The sequence below is a fragment of the Passer domesticus genome, chromosome 13 (assembly GCF_036417665.1).
Source record: "Passer domesticus isolate bPasDom1 chromosome 13, bPasDom1.hap1, whole genome shotgun sequence".
NCBI classification, from domain to species: domain Eukaryota; kingdom Metazoa; phylum Chordata; class Aves; order Passeriformes; family Passeridae; genus Passer; species Passer domesticus.
In genome coordinates, this window is record NC_087486.1 from 5,445,483 (window position 1) to 5,470,805 (window position 25,323).

A 25,323-nucleotide genomic window follows, 5' to 3' on the forward strand; every position below is an offset into this window, starting at 1 on the left:
TTCTAGCAGTTAATTAGTTTCAACATTGCAAGGCCCACTGCCCAGCAGCTAAAAATCATCGTGTTTGAATGGTGAATTAAGTCAGCCAAGCAATAAATCTGAGCAACAAAACAGTCCCTTTAGCTCAGAGTTGTTCTCTTTCCCCAAAACAGTGAGAAATGGCTTTTTCTGAGAGCCCACAAGGTCATCGAATTAATAAAGCATTTCAAGTAATCTGTGGAAGTGAAGTGACACCCTGCTGCAAGAGATTTGCTGTTAAGGCCAACTTTCTGTAACAGAGTGTGATGCATATAGGATTTCCAAAGCAAACCTGTCCTCTAATTTAGGACAGTTGTCCAAACTCCTTCATGTCTGTTCTGGTCCACTGTCTCCCTCCCTAGTCATTATTTAGGAGAGTTAAGCTTGAGAAAAACTCAGAAAAGAAAGAAAGAAAAAAAAAAAAAAAGCCTGGGATTCTCCCATTGACTAGGCAAGATATTTCTGAATATTTTTGTGCATTAAAGTGAAGACACCAAGGAGAGAAAGTGAGTGAAATGCAGAAAATCTCTTGAGATAATGGTGGGACAGGCTCATGTGTTTTGCAGTGACTGCTTTCCATTCCCCTACCACATAAAAATACAAAGCTATCATGGTACTGCTGCACCCAGAATAACAGAGCTACTCCTTTGATATGAACAGCTCTGGTGTCAGGGACATTTCCATGACCCAGCACAGACAGCAAGAGGTCCAAAGCCCAAGAAGCATCACTCAGACATCCAGGCATTAAATAAACAAAAGGAGTTTGACTTCCAGTTAAATCCTGCCAGCTTAGGCTGAACACAGAAGGATCTCTCCAGGCAATGCAGGCACATGGAGCCAAGCATGCTTTGTGTTGCCCTCCAGTTCCTGTCCTGCATTTTTGGGGTGGCCCTGATTTGGGTTGCAGATGTAGCAGCAGTAGGCATGGAAAGGATGAGATGGGTGATGCATTAAGAGATGCTTTGTGGCAGATATGAGGGAAATCTTTCCAGTAGTCTGGAGGGCTTAGCTGGAGAACAGATTGCCTGGGAGATGCAATGTCTCTGCCAGCAGCTGTTTTTAAGCCAGGATGGACATCTGTGGCTGAGAACACGTCCTAGGTGGCCTCTCATGCTCCCTTCAGACCCAGGGCTGTTCTCAGTGTCCTGATCTTTAGATGAAGAGAAAGGACGGGACAGAATTTTCACTTTCAGCTCTTGCAGATGGCCCATAACAGGTCTGATAGGAGGGCAGGGAGCTCTCCTAATAGGAAGTCAGGAGGAACTCCAGCCAGTTACCTCCAGCCCCTTCAGTGGAAGTTTGTGGGATGGCAGCCTCTGCCTTGCACTTAGAGCTGAGTATCTTCCTTCACTTTCCACTGAGATGGCTTTTTTCACATTTGTAGAACCATTTAACATGAAATATATACTTAATAATATGGTAGCACAAAGAGGCACTGAATAGGACAAACATAAAGAAGAGATGACAATAGCCTCTGCATTATTGTGTCCACTGGGTCCCTTCTCCATGAAATCCTAGCCCAGGCTCCATTTGCCTTGGACTCCCTCAGCACAAACCTCTTGAGTGTCCAGTCACAGCTCTGCCCTCCCAGTGCCACCACAGCTCACAGTGACTGTGCTGCTGCAGGCAGCTGAAATCCGAGGGATGCTCATCCCTCTGCAGCCCCTGACAGCGCCGGCATCCAAACCCTGCAGCCTCTGCACGCTCATTGCCATGCAGCAGGACCCCCAGATCCCATCTGGAGCGTGGCTGCAGACGGACGGACATCTGTGGATGTGCTCACATCCCCACTGATGGAGACGTCCCCGAGCAGCCGTAACGCTCGAGTGTGTGCTTTGCGTTTGGGGCAACAGAGGATTTTTCTCCTATTAAATAAATAAAAGACGTTCAGAGCAACTTGGGATAAAGCCATTCTAATCCTTTTATTCTTTCCAAAAGGAAAATGATTCCATATTCAGGGCACTGTGCAAACAATTAATTAGCCTAACGCAAATGAAAGGCCTAATTGCTCAGCGTTATTGCACTCATTGGCAGCCAGGCATGACCAAAGAATAGGTACTGTTTTACCAGGGATAAAGAACAACTTCCCAGCTTTCAGGGCTTTTTTGATATTTCAGCATCTAGCAGAACGATTTTTTTTTTTTTGAATGATGGTGTAATTCTCACTTCCACATGCAAAAAAGCTGGCAGTATTTGAAGACATCTGAATGAGCTGCTATCCAATTAAAAAAGAGGAGAGGAAAGAGACTCAGCTGGTGTGAAATGACCTGGCTGAAGGGAAGTCGATAAAGCTGTAACTTGCCTGAGCTGAATGACACCGTGGTGTCTCCAGCTGGAGACTTCACTCACAGAAGTGCTGTAACATTAAGAAAAAAATGTATTTTTTAAGGCGTGCACCTAAAATTAAAGTACAATCATCCTTAATGCAGCTCCCTTCTCAATGATCTGTTGTTACCAGATGGAAAAGTGCTCTAAATGGATGCAATGAATTTGTTCACTGTGGATAGGATCATGAGGGATCAGGTTACAGGAGCTTTAAAAACTGAACTGTTATCATTCATGCATCTCTCACAACAAGGAGACAGAAAGCAGATGCTGACTGAGCACTGACCTAGCCTGAAGAGTATGGATCCAATAATTCTTCCTTTAGGCAGCTGATTCTCATGGGAAAATCCCCAAATATTCAGCTGTAATGGCATTATCTGCCTTGTGCAGAGACTGGCAACCAGAGACTCTTCTTTAAAAGCAATCTGGGTGAATTCTGCTCTCATTCACACTTGCACACCCCCATGGAAGGCACTACAGAGGACTTCTCAGCGAGGTGGATTTTTGGAGTTTGGGGTGAGTGGTTACAAAATGAAAGGTGCTTACAATATAGAATACTACCAGCATATGAAAAAGGTGACAAAATAAAACAGATTCATGGTTGAAGGTCACACACACAATGTGAAACAAAGAAGTAAAGGTTTGAGGGCCTTCTTGAAACAATTTTAGGTCAGTACCTGTTTGTATATGCAGCTGGGAACAATTATTAGATGCTGTTGAATACTGAGACAAAAAAAGAAATAAAATCCAAAGGTGTCATAGGAGGAATGGTCCTTCAGATGACTGAATATCCCAATAACCTCTGTCAGGCTGATTAACAACATTCTGCTGAGCTCAATGCAGCTGCTACGTAACCTTAGAGAGAAGGCACTCCTCACTTGAAAAACAGAAAATTCCAGCAGAACAAGGTTTTTCTTTTCAGTTTATTTTGCAAATCTACCAGTTCATTTTATGAAAGTATGAAATCCTACGTGGTTACATTAAACAGTTACTGACAATCCAGGTAATACAAATAATCACTACAAAGTTAGTTTTAGGTACTCTTGGATAACAAGTAGATTTCATATTTTTTAAAATAAGTCACAAAGAAGAGAGAGAGAATAGCCTTCTGATTGTCAGAGACTTTAGTTTAAAGCAAGGAAACCACTGTAGATTCTCCTCATCCTACAAAAAGAGAGAAACACTTTCAATGTTAATGTTCAATTAGATTCATCAAAGACATTAAGTGCACTCATCTACTCTCAGGGTAACAAGAATAGTTCACAAGTTGTTTGGAAACTGATGTCAAATTTCATTCTCTGGAAATCCCTTTTACCATTTAACATCACCTTCATCCTTGCTTTCAGATGCATAAAAATCCTGTAAAATGCACAGAGCTCCAAATCCTCTCTAATTGAATTCAGTGGGAGTAGGATCAGTTCCTCCATTCAGAAGATACCCCTGATATACTAAAATCCTTACAGAACATCCTCCTTCTCAGGAATGAAATTCATGGAAGGAACAAAATACTGTAGTAATTCAGGAAAAATCTCAGCTTTGTTATCCAGCAATTGACACTGCAACTGCATTTCTAGGGACCTTTATGCATGGTCACTCTTTCCTCTCAACCAGCAATAGGACGTATGAAGACACCAGGTAACTGCTCAGTAAGAACTTGGAGCTATGCAAATAAAGTATAAAAATCAAAAAAGAGATCAAATCAGTCTCAAAACAGCTCTCCTGGCACTCATCTTACACACCTCCAGTGTCATTCTGCTGCCTGTAAGCTGCCACTTCTGATGTGACATCTGTCAATCATAACTGCTTCTTAGGAAGCAATTAAATAGTTTAGATTTTGTAGTGGCATCTCTGTGTGTGTGGATTTAGGGGTAACACATCCATATGTTGCATATCATGCAACAGTTCCAGAGAAGCAAGGAGAGCTGTTTAGAGGGAAATAAGGCAGGTGCAGCTACATTCTGATGGCCTGTGGCACAAAGGAGTTTGAACAGATCATTTTCTCTTGTAGCCTTCAGCTCTTTCAACCGTGGGTTGCAAACTCTCAAATCTCCCCTCACACATGTGCAACAAATCTGCAGAACCCACTGCAGCACAGAAGTGAAGCCAGCAGCTTCCTTCTAAGAGAAATAGATATTTATCCTCAGAGTATCTTTTAACACTGATAATCTCAAAAAACTTAAAAGAAACCAGACAGGTTACACAAAACTATACAAAATCTTCACCTGGACATAAAGTGCCATCAAACTATGGAAGCAAAAAAAGAAGTCACTGTTGAGGCAGCTACCTGAAATACGTACAGAAGGTTTATTCCCCTGGAAAAGACAGTTTGCTACAGTCTTGGAAATGGCACCAAGCTGGTGGGAATGTTACTGCAATAAAGGCTAGCAATTTCCTTCCTGACTAACACCACTCTTACTGACAGGCCAAAGGCAACTAGGGTGATTTAACTGGTGGCTGACTGCAGGAATTTCCCCAGAAGGTAGTTTAAAATGGTTATAGATGCTGTCATTTCCCTGTCTCTGATATGGTAACTGTAATTCATTCAGCCCCTTCTTTCTGAGCATGTATTACCACAGACAGCCCCACCCTGCTATTACCACTGTGCCTGCTTGTTTTCCACCTCTACTCATGTAAATGTAATGTCAAATCCTCTTAAGAATCCTGAGCAGTCCTCCAGAATCACTTGTTCAAGTGACATTTCTGTAATAATAAGGAAAGAAAAAAGAGTTGTGTGAAATTAAATAGCACTCCTGTTGCCAAGCTGTTAAAATTATATGGCAATATGCTTCCAGTAGTTGTAAGAAATTAATATGTGGAGTGCTTACAAGCTTTACATCTACTAAATCTCAACAGGATATAAAATGCTATTTAAGTGATACAAATGTTAAGGAGAAAAAAAAACAGCACCAAAGAGTGGAAGAAGAAACTAGATTCTTGTCTGCACTCTGATTCCTGGAGGCTGGATCTCCACCTGAGGAAGCCAGGTGGGAGATCCTTGGTGGAGTACTTGTGCACATGTCAGCAGCTGCAGCTCTCCCTTCTGCCACCTCTCAGCACACGAGGCTGGGCTCTAGCAGTCAGTCACTCCCCTCCTGCAAGCAGTGGCTGGCAAACAGCTCAGCCAGCCCCCTGCTCTCTGCCACTGCCTTCTGACAGGACCAGCCAGAGCAGAGCAACTGTGTCACTACTTTTCACCTGCTTTATTGTAATGCTGTTCAGGAAGATGTGCCTCAGACACCTGTCTGTAGATGATGAATTCATTTCTGAGTTTTACCACGATGTGATTACTGTCATCCTTTTCTCACCACGACGGCAAATACAATATAAAACTTTGGATTTTCTATAGTGAGTGAAATCAGCATAATGAAAAGCCAGGCAGTGCCAGGAGAGCTGTCACTGCTCCATTCTGTGGGACAGGACCAGGGTAAGGCGCTTTGGCAATCAGCACCAAGTTTAAGCAAGAAGCTTTTAAAATATCCACAAGTTTCCTGCAGATGCACAGAAAACTTGAGACCTCCTGGTTGTTCTCTAAGCTGCTTTGAAACTACAACAATTCATTTAATCCAGCAGCAGATCCTGGCACTATTTTTTCCAAAGTACAGTACATTTTGATAGCAACACAAGCATGTGACACAAAACAGATTTGTTCAAGCTCACTGTGGTTCTGATGGGCTACACGCACCAAGAGGCAACTCAAAAAGAGCACAGAACTCAATTCATCAGGATAACAACACTGACTCAAAGGAATTTCAGCTCAACTTCGTGAAGAAAGAAGGAGCTCACAAAGGAAAAGTTCTTATTGCAAGTTGTACTGCTCAGCTTGGTCACTTCTCACACAGATCTGAAGTATCAAAAGCTACCAAGGAGCCAAGGACAAAGAATTCCTGTTTTGTAACTATTTTAAATATAGCAAGCCTGCTTTAGAAAGAAAAGCCCCCGCACAATATTCCACATGGCCTTTTCTAGCAGACTGGAATTGTTAAATCAACACAGACAGAAAATACACACTTCAAACTACTTCTGGCACCTTGTAATTTGGAAAACACTTGTGCACATGGGATGAGGCAGCTTGTTTGCAGACCCTTTTCTCACAGTGCCCTTGGATCCCTCGAGCTTCCTTCACCGCTCTGTGGATCAGCAGGTGCCTTCCTCAGCAGGCACAGAGTGGCAGCTGCCGTGGGACACGGTGTCGATGCTCTGCCCTTGGGCCTGGGGGTGGATGGACACCTGCACGGCGATCTCCTGGCCCTGCTCGCTCAGGGAGCCGTCGTCCGAGTCGCCGGCCGGGGACTCGCTGCGCTGCACCTGCGCGCTGCCGGGGAACAGCGCGGCCTGCGCCCCGCAGCCCGGGGGCTGCTTCTCCTCCTTGCCCGCCTCGTCGGGCTCCTCCACCCGCACGGCCTCGAAGATCTCCTCCATGAACGCCCTGCAGTTAAGGATCAGAGGCGGGAGGGGAATGCTCCTGGCGAGCTCCTCGATGTACCGAGCAAACTCCATGGTTTTAAACTGAGTGACTTTGGCCAGCTCGAGCGTTTTGGCAGATGTGATGATGGGGATGCGCTTGGCGATCTCGAAAGCCTTCTGCAGCTTCTCGGCCCCTTCCGTCCGGAAGAACTCGTTGATGGCCTTCTCCGTTTTGCGGAGGTGGCTGCTCATCATGCACAGGCGGGTGATGTTCAAAATGAGGGTGATGGCAAAGGCAACGAGGCACACAATCATGTAGTAGATGCTCATGTCCCCTGAGGTGAAGATAACCCTCAGGGTGACTGTGTAGTACAAGGTCTCGTTATGATTAATGCCTGCACACGTGTACCGGCCCCGGTCAGCAAAGCTGACCTTGGTGATGTTGAGGGAATTATCAGCAATCCTCCACCGGTCATCTGCAGAGGGGCAAGAAATAAACAGAGCTCATGAAACAAAAATCCCAGGGTAAACATCATCAGGAGTCAAAGCTTGGCAGTGAGCATTCTACTTGTAGCATAGTAACAGTACACCAAGGACTGAAATGTCCTTTTCATGCTTGTGACACAGAAAACCATAACCCACTTACCCCTCATGCTGCTTAATGGTAAATTATTCTGCATGCTTGCTACACTACTTTTACTTCCTCCTCTCATCTGCACTTTCCAGTGTGCTTCTGGTTCTTTCTGATAGGGATCCTAATTCTTAACTAGGGCTTCTCACCCTGTGTTAAAAGACTGTCCTCCATAAAGTCTAATTTTCCATACATTCAGAGTCAAAAGTCAAGCAACCCATGAAAAAGATCAGTCTGTAAATGGCTCTGTTGGCAAAAGAACCCAGAATTTTCTTGAGACAGTTTTCTGCTGAGCATGCAGTGCTGACATGCAAAACCCAAGTAAAAGAGAAATCAATACAAGAAGCTTTATACAGCATTTGCTGTGCATTCATAACTTAGGGGGAAAACTGTTTTCATAACTCATTTCTTCTAATTACTCTGCTTTGAACTGTTTTCATAACTTATTCTTCTAATTACTCTACTTTGAACTAATCTCCAGATGGCATTACAACTACAAAAAGGTTACTGAATACTTAAGGCAGAAAGATGCCTCCAACAAGATCCTATCAATTAGTTCGATGACCTTCATTAATACTAATAGAGAAAAACACATGTATCTCTAAAACATTTTTTTAAATTAAAAACTGCAGGGATAGAAGTATAGGAGCCAATGGCTAGGAAAATATATTCCCCTTCAGTTCAAAAGGGTTAAATAGCATGAATTCCATCGTTGGCCATTACATATTGTGTTACTTTCCACAATCTCATTGGTGCATAAACCAAGAAATAAATGTACTAAGTATGTTTTAAAACATATCCTGTAACAAAATTAAAGCACAAATTGCCAGCTCAAAAGGTCACAAGTTGTGGAGAACTGTGTTTAATTCATGCATTTGGAAAAATACAATTTCAACCAGAGCAATAATAAATAAACCCATCAGTTAGTATTGGGTAAGATGAAGACTCATTTCTTCTGTATGGAACACTGGGATGACTCTTGAACAACATCATTCTGTGGGGCACCAAAGCAGGATGGAACAGAAGTACTCAGGTGTAATTCCCATGCAACATTTCAGAGGGCAAAGGACTTTGTTTTGCTCTCTCCTTATCTCCCAATTGTAAAAATGGGAGGATAGGAAGTGAAAACTATAATAAAGTCCCAGGGTTTTTCCAATACTGTTTAAAAGGGGAATAATGATGGATAGAAAACAGCAGGAAAACTCACCTTCATCTTTCTGTTCAAGCAGGTGTCCTCTGGAGTTATACCAAAGGATATGTTCATACTGGCTGATGTTCAGTTTACATTCAATTAAAATACTGCTCCCCTCTTTGGCTATGATATCATGGTGTGCTGGAGAACTTATTAAAGCTTGAGACACTGCATGAAGTGATGCATTGAAAGACCTGAAAGCAACTGTCCTGTTAAAAGCTACATTTTCCACTGTGAATCCAACTGAAAGACCAGCACTAACAGTCAAAATTAACAGGCAATAGCTGAGCTTCATGGAAATCTAGTGAAAATTCTTCTTTCATTTAATTTGGAGAAATGAGGTCATATGATATTAAGCTGTCTGTATTGGTCTGAGATAGGAGAGGAGCTCTTGATTTGTTCTGTGATGGAAAATGTCTGGGATCCAAATGCACTTTCAAGACCATCAATATTTGAAGTGGAAACTGGAAGTAAAACTGGAAAAAAAAAGCAATAAGTTTATTAATGACCTCAAGGTTACCGTATATTCAAATTTAATTTGCAATAAACAGATTTCAAATATCATAACATAAACTGTCAGCCGAGAGGTTCCAAATCAGAGCTTTGCTCAGAACACAGGGATAAAATGAGGGTAAGAAGGCATTAGCACAACCTCCAGTCCACTAGATGTTCATCTTCCCAACCAAATAAATAATCTCTGGAACAATAATCATTAAGGGGAAAAAGGTTTTACAAAAAGAACAAATTGTTCAGACTACTCGAAATGCACAATTATCTTTAAAAGTGGGTTCTGCATTTGTTACCAGAGAAAAAGTGCTTTCTTAATAGAGGAAGAAAAGCAAGAAAGAGGATGTAATTTCTGCCTCCCTCTCCACCAATATCAAAGTGCTTTTAAGCCCTGGTTTTCTAAAGCCAGTCTTTCATTCACTGCCCAGAGAAAAACCAAAGTGCACACACACACATCTGATATTTAGCATTTACATCTACTTACTTGATTTTAGGGGCACAACTGATATTAGATATCTAAATACTATATAATATGATTTAATTACTTGGAAAAGTCTCCTGGTTGTTATGTACAGCCAGAAGAGGAAGTCCTTTTCTGAACAGCAGGACACTGATGCTTACACATATTTCCTTTTTTGCAATATCTCTTGTTGCTGCTGCATTCTCTAAGTCTGCTCCCTGTTATTCTTGTTTATTTTACTCCTGTTGAAAATCTTTTAGTTTATGCTGTTTCATCTAAGCAGTCATATATTCTTCATTGTCTTCTCCACCCAAACTTAATAGAAACATGAAAAAATTGTTTTGTCTAGGGACAGATACTCTTCAAATTAATGTGCACAAAAGATATTTTAAGACATTAGGATACAACTAATTTTCTGTCTTTTGCACACAAGCCAGAATAAAACCAACTTGTAACAAAAGGAGATGACACTGATAAGAGACAATCTGTAATCAATTTTCCTGGAAGCCTGGTTCAAGAAAATTTCTAATCCAATATGTGTTCCCTGAAGTTATGATTCCATCTAGCTCCAGAGCTTTAAAAAAACATTTACAAAGTACAGAAGCCACAAGCTCAAATATTCTCCTAAAAAATATCTCACTTCATATCATTGACTGTGTGACTTCAAATTTATCATCTTTTATTCTACAAATAACAGATGTTAGTGGAAGGGAATTTCATAAATATCACAACACAAAGGGACCTTTGACTTAATAAATAATGCAGACACTTTTCATCTTTCTAGAATTACTGATTAGCACTATCTAAAGCACTTCTGAAAAATAATGCAACATGCATAAAAACAGGTGATTTCTAGTAATTGTCTTTCATCACAGACAAACTAAGCATATTCAAAAGGGGGAATTCTGCTGATGCTATCCAGACTGGGAATTTTTTTCAGTGAAAGTTAATTTGTCGAAGGTCAAACCAGATTCCAGACTTGACAACTGATGAGAAATGTGTTATCTGACCCATTTCCATTTCTGTTGCAGCTATTGCCAAAACCAGTTTAACAAAGAAGGCAAAGAAGACAGCTGTGTCCAACTCTCCTTCAAGCTTGACTAACCAACTCACCCACTGAATCCTGCAAGAGAAACTGGAAAACAGGCTCCCTGCTTGTTTCTCTGTAAACAGCAATCCCTTCATTTGCTTTTTTTTTTTTTTTTTTAATCATTGGCCCCACTCTGTTTTCTATCATGCCTCTTGTCCTTTCATTTAAGATGAGACTAGTGCAGAGAACTCAATTATACCATTGTGCTGGAGGAGCTACTTTCCCACAGCTAAACAGTTAAAACCACTACCAAGGCCTCTTTCATTCCTGTTTTTCACCAGCTACACTTTAGGGAAAGCATTACTGAGTCCTGCTGCCTCTGAAGAGCATCCCATCCACAGCAACAGCACAGGTCTGAAAAAAAAAAAAAAGCTAAGGCTGCTGTTGATCAGCAATTATTCTTCTGTTTGAGGGAGTGGTTTTAACCTTCCATTTTTAGACCTCTGGTATTTTCAGTGTTTCAGAGTCTGCAAAAGGCTGCTGACACTGACCTGCTTGCTTTGGCAGCCTTATGCACACCCCACACAGACAGGCTGTGGACATTGGGGCTGCTTTAAAGGTCTGTCACAGCTTGTGGTGGCAAGCGAGGTGCTGTGGTCCCAGACCTGCAGCAGACATCACCCTATGACCCAGCTAAAAATGCACTTTTGCATGTATCAGACTTGACTTCACAGCACCTGATGCAATTAAAACAGACCACAGTTCTGCAGCAAACACAAACCCTCATCTTCACCCTTGAATCACAGGCACATTATAACTTCCAGTCTTCTAAAACAATAACATCCCAACTGATACTTTAGATTTATTAGAGAATAATCCCAGTGCCTCTTGTACTTTGCCTGTGCCGTTGTAATTTTAAATTATTAAATTTGAATTGTTAAGGTTTCCAAGTGTCTCTGACGTCTGTTCTTAAATGACATTAGGAATCTCACTCATTTATTTAACACAAGAAGTACTCAGCAACATTTTCTCTCATAAGAATAATTATCTTCAGTAATTGCATATGCTCTCCACTACACTTGCACTGAGCCTGCATAATGCATAAACCATTGGTGATGGGTCATTTAATTTTACTATTAAATTCTTCGAGGTCTGATTTATTAGAAATTGTTTGTCTTTTGGAAAAGCCATTATTGCTAAGCAGACAATGATCTCTCACTGCCGAGTGCTGGGAACAATAAAATGATTTGCAAAATCCATATTCTTCATCCATTGCACTTATGCAAAACAGCTGCTAAAGGACCCAAAAAGGATAAAGTGTGATCAGTGCCAACATCACAATTCTTCAACAAAGTGTTAAGCTCAATCAAGATGAAATGTGCCAGAATAGAAACTGGCTATTTTACAACTGAACCTGAAGCTGAACTCAACACATTTAACCTTTATTAAACCATAAGTTGTAACAACAAATAGCAGTGGAAAGATAAAAATCTGTGATGCATGTGCTTGTATGAGTCATCCTTGGCTCCTACCCTGAAGAAGTGTATTTGTGTCTAACTTAGAGCACTCTAAGTAGTCCCACTGAGGTCAGTGGAAGCACTGATAGTACTTAAAATTACACACATTTATATGGCACTGCAAAATTGGGGCCCAGGAGGTTGCAAGTTATATGGTTTTACATTCACTGCTTATAACATCACTTCATACCTGGAGTAACGTGAGGCAATAAACCCAGACACACCTGACAGAGCACAGGCTGCAGATGTCTTGCAGAAATACCATTTGCAAGCCCCCTCTGACCCTCTGTCAAACATTTGGCAGAGCCCTGCAGAAAGGAACTCTTGGGAAGTTTATGAACACAGCCAGCATGGTCGTGACAAGAGCCATTTGGGGTGCTCCAGCATGGGAGAGGCTGCAGGGAGGGCTCACCTTCTGCTGGGACCAGCCAAAGCTCTGCAGGGGAGTCCCACAGCCCAAAAACCAACCTGAGGGGCAAATCCACAGCACCCCAGGGCCAGCCTCACTGCTGCCTGATGGGATTTGTTGTTTTTGCACATCCCTTGGCTGCCTGACAGGACACGGTGTTTTGCTGTGCTTATCCCTTGGGTGTGTGACACCTGTCACGGGCTAACTCGCCACGACACGGCATCGACCGTGCATCAAAACAGGTTTTTCTGTCCTGTCAGCTAAAAACGACCAGGCACGAAGTTTCACTTAACGCTACCCTGTCCTCACAGCCCCTGCATGCTCACAGTTCACCCGTGGAAAAGCCCTGCTCCAGCTGGTGGTGGCAGTGGGACACAGGACACGCACACGACCACACTGTGGCCGAGGGCAGCGGGCCACAGGGAGGGTGACATCACGCGGGCTGGTGTCACTGGGGCATGACATCATGCCAGGAACACAAATAGGCTATTCTGACTTGGAAGAAAACCACACGGCTCATCCAGACCGACTGTGGTCCTGCTCAGGACACCCCAACAGCCCCACCGGGCAGCGCTGTCCAAACGGCCCCGGAGCTCGGGCAGCCTCGGGCCCTGCCCATTCTCTGGGGAGCCTGGGCAGTGCCCAGCACCCTCTGGGGAAAAAACCTTTCCCTGATCTCCAACCTAAACCTCCCTGGCACAGCTCCAGCCGTTCCCTGGTGCTGTCACTGTCACCCAGAGCAGAGCTCGGAGCTGTCCCTCCGCTGCCCCTCGGGAGGAGCTGCACACCCCGATGAGCTCTGCCCGCAGTCTCCCGTTCTCCGGCCTGACCAAGGGAAGTGACAACAAGCCTCCTCCTGTGGCTTCCCCTCGAGGCCTTCTACCGCTTTCGCTGCCCTCCAAACCTGCCCCTGTTTCCACGCCAAAACAGCGAAGCGGGACATGGCCCCGCGGCCTCCCCCTCCGACCCCGACCTCGCCAGGTGAACCTGGCGGCACCGCCGCTCTCACCGGGACGAGGCTGCCGTGCCCGGCCCGGCCCGGCCCGTCCCGCAGCTCCGCCGCCGCCGCCGGCCCCGCCGCCCGGACGCGCTTCCCCGAGCTGAGGCCGCTTCCGGGGCAGCGCCGGGGCCGCTCTGCGCCGGCCTCGCTGCTCTCGGTCCGCCCGGAGCCGCGGGGGCCGCGCCGACCGCCGACGGTGAGGGGCGGCACAGCGTGCGGGGCACAGCGAGCCCCGCGGGGACACGGGCGTTGGGGGCCGCTGAGGGGCAGGCGGGACCGTGGCCGGGCGGTGTGGGCACCTGGCGGGCTCCTGGCGGCAGGAGCCCCACGGGGAGGTTTAGGGAACTTGGGGTGCCATATGGAGCAGCCCCATTGGGGGTCATGGGACTGTGGGGGTCTCCCGGGGAAGCGGAGGCACAGGGAGGCCTGCAGGGCTGCGGGGTGGGGACGGTGCGGGGTGAGCCGGGGGTCCCGGCAGATGCGGTGGCGTCCCCAGCCCGCGCCCGGGGCTGTCGCGTTCCCTGCCTTGAGGCACCGCTGCGCCGTGGCGGGGCGGCCGCCCCGACTGCATCAGTGAGCGCCTGGCCGGGGGGGGACACAGCAGTGTCACCCCAGCGTGATCCCGGGGCTTCTCGGCTTGTCCCTGCCTGGCCTGCGAGTCATTTCAGCTGCTGCCAGAGGAGCCCGGAGGGGTGACACACGGGCCCCGAGAGCAGCGTGGCAGCCCCGCTGCCGGCTCCCCGGAGCTCCCCGGGGCTCCCCGGGCCGGTCCGCGGTGCTGGCGCGGCTGTGGCAGCTGGAGCTGGCCGCAGCTCCTGCGGTGGCCATGCCCTGATCCCCCGTACAGGACAGAGCCAGTCTGCCTCCCTGCCTGCTCTGCTCTCTGACTGCTGTCCCCATCTGTCCCCTACGCTCCTCCAACCAGCCATGCCAAGCGATTTGTTTTCACTTTTATTTTGGTTGTGCATGTAATGGATTTAATTATCTTTTGTACCTCCGTTTGTTTTTCAGAGTTAGCAAACTGGTTTATTTTCTTGTGGAGAGGGTGTGTCAGTTAGATAAAGCCACGTGTCCCTGTGGGACTTTAAACTTCCAAATAGGCTATTTTTGAGTCAGACGTAATTCGGTGTACACACATGTGGGTACATGTGGCAACACTGTTGTGTTTAATTATTTAAAACACCAGTGTGATGCTCTTGAACGAATGTCAAAGTGCGAGGGAGTGATTATTTTATGTGCTTTGCTTTCTATGGATGTTTGTAGTCATGTCTGAGGAAGGCAGTGGGGAAAATCTGAAAGATGAAACCTCTTACAAAGCTGAAAATGAACAGAAGACAGAGGAACTTGGCTGCTCTGAGAGCAATGAAGGGAGAGAACAAGAGACTGTGCCTGTGACTCGGAAAAGACCTGAACCCAAGCCCCCAAGCCAGCCTGCTGCCACAGAAAAGCCTGCAGGGGATGCCATCAAGGTAAGCTCCTGTGCTTGCTCGGAAAGATGGGACTTCACATTTCATGGCTTTGAGCACAGGAGAACTCTGAGCACAAGCCCCACTCCTTTCTGAAAATTCACATTGCTGTTCTCTGAAATGAAAAAGCTGCACAAAAGTCACATGTCACTGGCTGCTTGTGTTCCTTTCCTCACTGTAATGCCTGCATCAGTCTTCTGTTTTTCTTCATTAAAGGTCTCAGATCCTCCTGCAGTTCAGACAGGGTGGGGCTACTGGGGAAGCTGGGGGAAATCTCTTCTGTCAACTGCGTCTGCTACCGTAGCTACTGTAGGTAAGGCTCTTTGTAGTATTTGATAAATATTTTAATCAAGTTTTGTGTCTCAAGCTGGTGCTTTAGAACTTGTTTCTAGAGAAGAGGATTTCAGTTATAGCTGCCGTTATTGGAAAAATGTCAAGAGAATTGTTCAAGTAATGGGAAAAGCTTGTACCAAAAGGTACAGTGAGATTAAGGAGATATGCACAGGCAGAATTACTTTCAGGTTTTTAAGGCGTTTGTGTAATTTTCACCTGGTATTTTAAACTAGTATTCTGCCAGTATTTACAACTTTATTTAAAAGCTAAGATGAAACCTTGGTTCATTACATTATAGGTGAGCTGGATAGAAGGAGGTTTTAGTGCTGGTTAAATTGTTTTGAACAGAAGGAATCTTGAATAATAAAAAAGAATAAGCAGCTCTAATCCTGTTTCTGTTGTTCTCTAGGTCAAGGTATTTCAAATGTCATAGAAAAAGCAGAAACAACCCTTGGGATCCCCAGTCCTACTGAAATCTCATCAGAGTCTAAAGATGGTGCAAGAGGTCAGTTTTGTACTGCATAAAAACAACCCTGGAATGTTTTTCACAACATAATGAGCCCCAAAATAACATCACCTTACTCTGCACCTTGCACCTTGAGACTGATAATAAAATAATTTAACTAATACTCTCTTGCTTAGTTCTGTTAGCTCTGAAAAGCAGAGAGGAAAATAATCTGAATTGTAGGCTTGCTCCTAGCTGATATTTAGTGTCTGTTGGTTTTCTCCACTCTGTGGCTGACAGGATCTTTTTTCTTTTGGAAGTCAGGAAGTTAATTTTCTGCCTTCTAATGCAGGAAGTGAGAATCCTGCTGCCAGCAACGCTGATGCAGCTGATGATGGCAGCTCCTTCCCTATTGCTGGGGCTCTTGAAGTTTTATCAACCATCTCTACTGCTGTCCAAAGCACAGTGAGTGAGTTGGGAATGCAGGAGAAAATGGGTTTAAGGGAGCTTTGGGGTTTTGGCCTTTCATCTGAAACACTGTAAGAAGAAACTTAATTTGACATTTGTGGGATGCATGGTGATAAACTCTTCCAGCCTTCAAAAAACCATTATCTTGGGCCTTGCTTCTACTGGCACCTAATGTGAAAGATGTTATGAATTTTGATAGTTCTGTATTGAATGTTGGTACCTAACAAAAAAATCCTAATGGTGGATTGTGCAGAGCACTCATTTCTGTGCGTGTCACCTCTGTGCTCTGCCTTTCCTTTGGAGTAGTCTGCTAAATGCAGGGTCAGACTCATTCCTGGAGTATTTCCACTGATTTCCACAGAACTAGAGATGAAATCCATTCTCCTCTTCAAAAACCTATGTGAAACTAGCTCAGTTTGCTTGGAAATCAGCTTGCTCCTGTGACCAAGAGAAATGCACTTCAAAGGAAGCCATTACCCTTAGAAACTGCTTTTGTGATCTGCTGTCTTGTCAATTTGCCTGGGAATCTGAAAGAGCTGCAGATGGAAAGCTGGCTTCTGTTTTTTTGCTTTTAAGGCTCGAACAAAAGTCAGCAGTCAAAATCCACAGGTCTGCTGTTTTCTCATTGGAAGGATGAGAACTGAATACTGTAATGTGCTGAGAACCAGCTTGTTCACAAACTAAAAAAATGTATTTCCCATCAGATTGCTGCAGCTGTCTGGGTGCTGTAATAAGCTGTTGGGTGATAATGTGTTGTGGCTCTTTCTATGTCCTGCTGCTCTCTTTGTGACGATTAGGGTTGAATTTAGGGTGACAAGGACCAATTTGGCTTTTATGTGAGTGCCCAGAGTAAGATTGCTGATAAAACCCTCCCAATTCAATTTCTTCCATTGTGTAATCTTCTCTGAGTTTTATGTGCTGTCTTTATCCAAATCTGATTCCTAGGGTAAAAGTGTTATTAGTGGAGGTCTGGATGCCTTGGAATTCATCGGCAAAAAGACAATGGATGTAATAGCTGAGGGAGACCCTGGATTCAAAAAAACAAAGGGCCTAATAAACAGAACCTCTACATTATCTCAGGTACAGCACTTCCCTATCAGCACCTCATTGGTTTCTCTCATCTCTTCTCCCTTCTTTTGTGGTCCTGTCATTAAGCAACCGTTTTTTGCTATTGAGCCAAAAGCCTTCTCCTCCTCTATTCTCTATCTCCCGGCACTGTCACGAGGCCTCTGCTTTTCTTTTTCAGGTCTTACGAGAAGCAAAGGAGAAAGAAGAGCAGCAGACAGCTACCGAGGTTACCATGGCTACTGAGAAGAAAGCCCATTATGGGTTACTGTTTGATGAGTTTCAGGGTCTTTCGCATCTGGAGGCCTTAGAGATGCTTTCCAGAGAGAGTGAATCAAAGGTAATGGCCTTGAGCATTTTGCTTTCTATTTTGAGTTCAGCTGAGCAGGGGGAAAAAGATTAGAAATATATGTATATCCATGTAAAATCAAGTGCTCAGAACTTGCTGTAAAATGATTACAGAACTTCACTTTGATCCTTGCATTAGGATCCAGTGTTTACCTTGGGAGCAGTTTGTCCTGTCCTCAGCTCCTAAAGCCATTCCCTTTACCCCAGCCAGTCTCAGTTCCTGCAGTTCTGTTCCTCCAACTTCTCACAAGTTACTCTCCTCACACCTGCTGGTTTGCTACCTTGGCCTGCATTTTCCATCCTGTTGGATTGATTTATTGATTCTCTCTTTGGTTGTGCTGCCCCTAACCAGGTGAAAGCAGTTCTGAATGCCCTCTCTGGAGAGAAGTTGGACACACTGAAGGAAGAAATGGAACAACTCAAAGAAGCATTTTCTTTGCCTGAATTCTTTGAAGAAGAAGAGGAAGAAAAGAAGGGTAAGAGAGCCCCAGGTTCTGAGAAGAGAAGCTGGTCCTAGTGCAGAACCAGCCAGCCCTGATCAGTAGCAATGGGCATGATGCCAAATTTAAATTATTCTTTAGCTAGATGTTTAATCCTAAAGCCGTCTTGGTCCAAGGGCATGACAGGTAGCAACACCCTTCCCCTCTGAGAAGATGAGCTGTAATTTTGTAGCAGGAATGATTTCTTGCCAGAGCAGGGTTATAGTTGTTTGACTCATGGGCAGTTCATACAACTGACCCTGAGCCAAGATGCTAATTCAGAGAGAAAGTGGGTTTCCTTGACCAGGAGGGGAAACTGTGAACAGAGTTGTCCAACATGTGGGAGAGCAAAAAGCCTTTTTATTTGTTTTTTAAATGAGAGTTAGCCACACAGAGCAAAAGACTCAGAGGTACCTTCACACACAAGAGCCCTGATTCCTGAGAATTACATGAATTTAAATGTAAATTTCTTGCATTGCTTTTACCTAAATGCTCATCAGGGAGGGCTTACACACCTGCACTTGCTATCATTCAACATTTAATGTATCTTTTATATTTGCACATAATGGATTTCACATCTGCTGTGCCATATATAATAGGAGAACCATAGGCTCTAAGTGATATTTCAGACTCTCCAAGGTGATGTGCAAGTTAGTGTGTTATAAAAGGCTGCCTGTAAAAAAATAAAAAATAAGAAAGAGGAGTTACCTTAGCTACAAAACCAGAATTGAGAAAGCAGGAACTAACCTTCAGGCACTGATGTCTCCACCTTTGCAGAACTTACCTTAGAAATTGTATTTGAAAAGACTGGGTTTGATGCATTCTTGCCTGAGGTGATGATTCAAAGAGAAATAAAGGAAACAGTTGACAGACTTGTGCAGAACTAGTTGTGCATTGAAGTGGTGCTTATTCCTGAATCTGTGCTTTGTGTGGATTCTTTAACCTTTCGTGTCCTTTAGGAGATGAAGAGTTCACAAAAGAAGTAACAGAGTTGTTTTCAGAATTGCACATCTCCTCCACGCCAGACAAAGTGATCACGGTGAGTTATTTTCATATTCTAAAAGCTGGAGAGTTTCCTCACAGGAAGGCCTTCTCTTCACCTGCTTTGCTTGTGAAAATATCAACTGCACAAAACCAAGCCATATTTTAGATCTTTTGGCAATGGTAGGCAAAGGAGATGGGCCTTTAACTTTATGGGGCAGAATCATGTGAGCCTTCAGCCACCACGGTGAAAAAACCTACAGTCATGAACTGAAGGCCTGCTCTTGGTACAAAGCACCTCGTTTTACTATGTTCAGGAGCTGGTGTGAGGAAGATTCATATTTTCTGCCATTATTTCACTACCCTTCAGATCCACCAAGTGGCAGCAGCATTCTGCAGACATGTTTTTAGAGCACCTCTGATAGTTTGGTCTTGTTGGTAAACTCCAGCTTCTGGTGCTAGAGAAACAAATGCCCTCAACTGCATCAGTGCAGCCAAACTTCTGCAAAATCCTGAAGGCACTGGGCTCATTTGTCCTGGTTCTTCTCAGAAGCTCAAAAGGAGTTGTAGCTGCTTCTTTCCTCTGGAGAGAGCCAATATTCCATTGTCTTGGTGTGAAGGGGGGCTTCATTCCAGTCATTAAATATTATGACATATCTTGCTCCAGGTGAGGACATCTGCTTATGAGTGGATTGCACGATTCAACAGCAGTCTTCCCAAAGAAGAAAAAGAAAATGAAGAAAACCAAGAAGAAGAATCTAGAGACGGTGACCAGGAGGCTAAGAAATCAGTAGAGGTAACTGGGTAATCAAGGAAAAGAATATCTGCCTGCAGAGTGTTTGTCTGGCTGCTGAGTTGCAGTTGTGACTCACAGGGTTTATGGGTTTCTATTTCTGTGTGGGTTCTGAGGTCTGAAAGGACAGTGATAGTATGCTGTGTGATTGACTTGTTTTAAATAATAAAAGCTGCTAGTTTTCATGTTGTATGCAGAATTTTTGTCACTCTTGCAGGATATTCATGCATTTGCCATAAGAAGCCTGGCAGAACTGACAGCCTGCTCCATTGAAATGTTTCACAAAACTGCAGCTTTGTTTCTCTATGGTCAGAAACAGGAGGTGACAGCCACAGACAGAGCCAAGTCCCTGTCACAGTGAGTGCATCTCTCAGTAAATGGATAGCATATAATTACTGATTAAACTGTCTAATAATTCTTTGGAAATCCATACAATGTAGGGCTCTTGAATTCTGCATAGGTGTTTAAATTTGGGAATTGGGCGAATTTGTGATGGGTGGCATCATTATCTTCCAACAGAGCTCAGCTGTCTCTTTCCAGCTTAAAGGCATTTCTTGTTAAGAGGAAACTCTTCTTGAAAGCTTTGTGTAGCCTAGAAGGATATTTGCATTAAGCTTGTGCCAGTCAGTGGGCAGAGATTTAAAACATGACAAAACAGATGCACAGAAGTGATTCCCGATCACCTCTTTGTTAATCATTTAGTATGCTTGGTACATGAGATGGCAAAATTACTGCACAGGAGAACTTGGCATGTGTCTGAAATGTGCAGTACTTTCTAATTCAGAAAATGATACTTGCCTGTAAAAAAAGGCAAGCTAGTACTGTTCCTTCTGGAATGGATGTGTGTCCTCTGAGTACTCTTTAAGATCTTCTGCTTTAATTATTTATTTCCCCATTTTTTCCCTCTCTATTTTATTTGGCAAATTTCTGAATCTTCATACACCATTTATATCAGTCTTGGTTTAATTTAACTTGGTAAGCATAGGAATAGAGCATTTATGTTTTAGAGGAATGCTGAAAGAAACCTAATCTTGTGGACTGTGTTTCCCTCATTGTTTTCCCTGTCTTCTTGCACAGATTGACTATCATGCTGTGTAAAGAACTGTCAGCTTTCTCTAAAGAGTTCACAACATGCTTGACGACTGCAGGGGTAAGAGTTACACCACAGTTCTTAGGAATGAGATGTGCTTATTTGATAACAACCTTGGGATCTTTGCCAGGAACTTCTTTTTGTTTTTGCATGTTTACATATGCAGTTTTTAACTTGTGAACTGATCTTTTAGGCCAGTTTGTTCCTCAAACTGTGGCATCTGAGCTTTTGAGAGCCTGGCACAGAGTGGGGGTGGGAATTGATGCTCACAGGTCTAAGGAGACAGAGGCAAATGAAGTTTGTGAGCCTGTTGTGGATTTTCCAAAGCACTCAGGTGTTCCTGAAGATGGTATCATCATCTCTGTATTCCCCACTTGTCCCCAGTTCATTTGAAGGTGTGATGTGTATTCATACCCAACCTGTGCTGGGCACATGCAGGTTATTTTGTTCTTCTTTGCATGCTCCAGGGCTGCTAAGCTTGTGGCTTAGGTTTCCTCTAGGTAAGGGAGGAGTGGTGGTTTTAAGCTTACTGAGGGTTTAGCTTTATCTTGCTTGAAAAAATGTGATCAAATTTTCAATCAGGATAATATATGTCTGATCTCTGCAGGTCAAAGAGAAAGCAGATGTGCTTAATCCCTTAATCACTGGAGTGTTTTTGGAGGTCAGTTATGCTAACGTTAAAACTTTAAGCTAATACTTTAAAAATAGATGTGCTGGTTCTTCCTACTTTAGGATCCTTAGTCATGCCAAGTTCTCTAACCCATGGTCTAAAATAGTGCTTACCTGTCTAATAACTTGAAAGTTTTGATAAATGTTTGTAGATTTGCACAAAAGATGAGTTACTTAGTGAGGAGTGAGTGTCAGCTCACAGTTGTGATGGGTCAGGAGATACATATTAAATTCAGCAGTCTGGATTTTTAGAATTTAAGTGTCCAAAGTCAAATCTTAGACAAGTTCAGAAATTAGCATAAAAGAGTCCTAACACTTCCCTACTGTTAAATTGGTTCTCAAGCTTTCGGAGCTCTGAGGTGTGGTAGGAAGGGGGTGTTTCATGTTCCTGTGTTCTTCCTTCCTGTCACAGCATGCTATGCTTCACTTAGAAATAAACACTTTTCTGCTCTTACTGAGAGCAGCATTCTGCATTTGGATTGAAACTGATCTTGTCTGGCAGTCTTTAAGCCATTTGCTTTTTTTTGCCTACTGGCATAAAGCCCCTCAAAAACTTGACATAAAATTGATTTCTAGAATGAAGCCTTTAAAATCCAGCAAGCACTAGGCTTCTGTTTTTTTCTGTGCAATAATCAATGCTGTTTGAAATGAGTATGTGGTGAGTAAAGCTGATTGGTAGCATGGCTATTCATGTGTGTATTTTGATTTTTTTTTCCACAGGCTTCAAACAGTGCTTCCTATATCCAAGATGCCTTCCAGCTCTTGCTGCCTGTACTGCAGATCTCTCTTATTGAGGCTAGAACGGAACTATCACAGTAATAAAAATCCTTCTAATTAAGAACTTTTTGACCTTCCCACTTCGTAGTTTCCATGCTGGAGAATGATGTAATGGCTCTTATTAAAGGGAAAAAGATGAACTCTGCTCACTGCTGCTGCAAGAATGGTGATTAAGTGCAGTCTGGCAATGACAGCTCTTACAGCACACTGAGAGATGTGATTAGCATAGTCCAGGCTGGTGGACAACGTGACAGACTTAAAGTGCAGATTGCTCCTCTGTTTCATGGACTGTCTGTGTCTTTTCACTGAAATCTCTCTGCTGTATGTGTTAACAAGCTCTTTGTGTTCACAGTCCAGAGAGCTTCTCCAGTGCTGAAGAGAGGAGTAGCAGCTGGCTAGTTAGTTAGCTAAAATCATGGTGTGATTTTTAAGTCAGACATAATTGGGTTCCTGATAGCTCTGCATTCCTGTTGAAGTGAATATTAGATAGGAAGTGCAAGAAGAGGCAAATTTTTGTCATTATGAACCTTGCAGTTCCTAGACTGGGCAGAATGGAGCAGAGAGAATTCCTGATCAAGCTGTTGCTGAAGAGAAGCTCAGCTTCCTGAAGATGTCTGTACTGACTCAGGGATGTGGGACAGGGACTCTCACCAGGGGGCTGTTTCTCATTCTCTCATGCTGTGCTTGCTTCAGCATGGGCTGGGAAAATGCTGATCTGGCCCTGAGAATGCAGGTACTTGGCTTTATAGCAATAAATGAGAGCTGACTAAAAGGGATTGATTCGTGTTTGGGCACTTTAATGAGAGAATTCAGCAGGAGGATTCCCGTTTTTCAGTGCAGCTTGACATGTCAGCCACAGACTGTTCACAGACTCACATACTGCTTGTCTTCTCTTTCTGTGGAAAAACACTATAATGCAGTGCTCCTTCTTGGAAGGTATCTGTTAAAGTAGGGAGAGAGGCAGCAATTTGGTTCTGTTAGTAGGAGTCCTAATTTGCCTCAGAAGCTGCTCCATGTATGGTATCTGTTTCTTTGTGCTGTGCAAGTTCCCTGCTTTGTTCCTTTATCTTTTGAGCCTGCCTATGGGGAGGCAGCAGCCTCTGTTGGAATCACAAGAGCAGAAATGCACAGCTGAAATGGAATTCCAAGAAGTCCGTAATAGCTAATCAGAGGTGACTGAGTGTCACACCTGCCTCTGCACTTGCTCATTGGTAACAATGATGCTCAAATCCCCTTTTGAAAATCCTCTGGGTTTTAGCAGGTCTTGCACATCTCTGCTATACTGAAGGCTTAGAATATTCCTCTGCTCTAGTTGTGCAGTAGAGAAGTGTTTTTTTGTATTAGAATACCTTTTGGCTAATGCTCTGATTTTATATATGTATGGAAAAAAACCCCTGCCTTAGTCATGGTTAGACTGATCAGATCTCAAAAGGGAAAGCTTTTTCTGGCATCTTAAAACTGGACTTGAAAGGAGTGTGTCTGGGGTAAAAAAATCTGCACTACAATAAAATCTGTATTTTTTTTCTTCTTTTGGTTGATAGCATTATTAAATAAAGGATTTGTTTTGACAACTGTTTCAGTTAACAACTATCAAGACAGCAGTGGGCACAAATGAAATAAAAGAACTGTGGGGTTTTTCTCAGGCCTAATTGTGTTTTTTGGGGCAGAGCTGGGTGCAGCTCTGGGGCCAGGACAGCTGGGATTTTTCTCATGGCAGGAAACAGTGCTCTCAACCCAGGCTGGGGAGTGAGAGCTCCCACAGATGAGCTCCCAGTTCCCGTGTCAGTGCAAAAAGGCAGCTTTGCTCCTGCCCAAAAGCCAAAATGTACAGGAATGTCACAAGAGAAGAAATAAAGGTAATGGAGTTTTATGAAGCAGCAGCTGCTTTTTTGCAGATAAATTCTACTGACCTGCAGTGCTTTAGTGTAGAGTAGTTTAATAATTAAAGGAAATGAGGTGATTTTTTTTTAACATGCAGACAGTAATTCCTTCAGTCATGTGCCCTCCTGGATTTTGTTATAGCAGCCAATAATCAAACGTGCACCAGCTTCATTTGTGTGCCAGTGCAAGGGCTGCAATAGACAGACAACAAAAACAGTTCCATGGCTGCTGAAGTCTTTCTACCCAAAGGATTCATCAGAATTCAGCATCCAACTGTCTGGAGGTCTTCCTGCTTGGCCTTGCCTTCTGTGTGAACTTAATGATAGCTGACAGTAATTTGAACACTTCTGGTAGTGTTTGGGGAGGTGAGAGGTGGCTGAGAATAGATAAGAGTCAGCTAAGATGCTGGCAGTGACTTGGAGGGAAAAGAAAAAGCCTTCCACAATTGTTTTCTTGGGAGTGATTCTGTTAGTTGCAGCTGTAAAAGCTGCTTCCTGGCAGCTGCTCTGGAATGGTTTAAAACATAAAAAAGGCTTGGGCTTCCCAGTGGCCTTTGGGATGTGCTCCCAGGCCTTGCCAGCCACTTTCCCAGGGACTCCATTTCCATTATTAAAACACACATGGTCAGTAGCAGCAGAACCTCTGGCAGGATGAGCAGTTGTCCTGGTTTGGAAGAAGCAGCTTGGCTGCCACTGGTGGCCCTAACTAAAGGGACACTGGTCCCAGGTCACCCACAGTACAAATTAAAGGGTCTGACTCACAGGCAGGAATGGGGGAGCTCGTGGCAGGGGGAGGGCTCTGGCATTTCCTTCTGGTGTGTTCATTGAATCCAAAATAAAGAGTGGTCTGAGGTCTTGTGACCTAAGCAGAGATGGGCGTTCCGTAGTCCAAGGCTCCTTGGCACAGAAACAGAGGACAAAAGTGGCTGTACTGTGCTAGCCCGTGTCTTCTGGGAGTCTCCTGTGACAGCAGCTCGAGGTTACCCTGCACTGGTGCTTTGGGTGCTGGCCAGCAGGCTGCTTTCCCTCCTTCAAG

At 43.9% G+C, this 25,323-nt stretch overlaps 2 protein-coding genes across 3 annotated transcripts; one reads left to right on the top strand and one right to left on the bottom strand.

The window, feature by feature from the left end:
* Nucleotides 1–3,248: 3,248 nt before the first annotated feature.
* On the bottom strand, nt 3,249–13,607 carry MFAP3 (microfibril associated protein 3). The gene is made up of 3 exons (XM_064388396.1): nt 13,503–13,607; nt 8,586–9,046; nt 3,249–7,223 (listed from the first exon to the last, which is right to left on the bottom strand). Exons 2-3 carry the CDS (start codon nt 8,863–8,865, stop codon nt 6,478–6,480), a joined length of 1,026 nt encoding a protein of 341 aa, XP_064244466.1. The 5' UTR covers nt 8,866–9,046; nt 13,503–13,607; the 3' UTR covers nt 3,249–6,477.
* Nucleotides 13,561–23,978, top strand: FAM114A2 (family with sequence similarity 114 member A2). Of its 2 annotated transcripts, XM_064388395.1 has the most exons (14): nt 13,561–13,689; nt 14,757–14,962; nt 15,176–15,272; nt 15,702–15,797; nt 16,090–16,202; nt 17,151–17,285; nt 17,452–17,610; nt 17,971–18,094; nt 19,057–19,136; nt 19,746–19,874; nt 20,089–20,228; nt 20,949–21,021; nt 21,569–21,622; nt 22,351–23,978. In XM_064388395.1, the coding sequence occupies exons 2-14, from the start codon at nt 14,759–14,761 to the stop codon at nt 22,447–22,449; spliced, it is 1,503 nt and encodes a 500-aa protein (XP_064244465.1). In that variant the 5' UTR covers nt 13,561–13,689; nt 14,757–14,758; the 3' UTR covers nt 22,450–23,978. The 2 variants fall into 2 exon arrangements, with proteins under 2 accessions (XP_064244465.1, XP_064244464.1); XM_064388394.1 differs by lacking the exon at nt 13,561–13,689 and having other exon boundaries at nt 14,269–14,962.
* Nucleotides 23,979–25,323: the final 1,345 nt, after the last annotated feature.

Excerpts from the sequence above, each read along its gene's own strand:
- FAM114A2 (XM_064388394.1), top strand. The coding sequence starts at position 14,747 with ATGTTTGTAGTCATGTCTGAGGAAGGCAGTGGGGAAAATCTGAAAGAT. Across the intron at positions 18,095-19,056 it reads AGAAGAGGAAGAAAAGAAGG|GAGATGAAGAGTTCACAAAA; the intron begins GTAAGAGAGCCC and ends CGTGTCCTTTAG. Across the intron at positions 21,022-21,568 it reads CATGCTTGACGACTGCAGGG|GTCAAAGAGAAAGCAGATGT; the intron begins GTAAGAGTTACA and ends TGATCTCTGCAG.
- MFAP3 (XM_064388396.1), bottom strand. The coding sequence starts at position 8,865 with ATGAAGCTCAGCTATTGCCTGTTAATTTTGACTGTTAGTGCTGGTCTT. Across the intron at positions 7,224-8,585 it reads GCTTGAACAGAAAGATGAAG|ATGACCGGTGGAGGATTGCT; the intron begins GTGAGTTTTCCT and ends GCCCCTCTGCAG.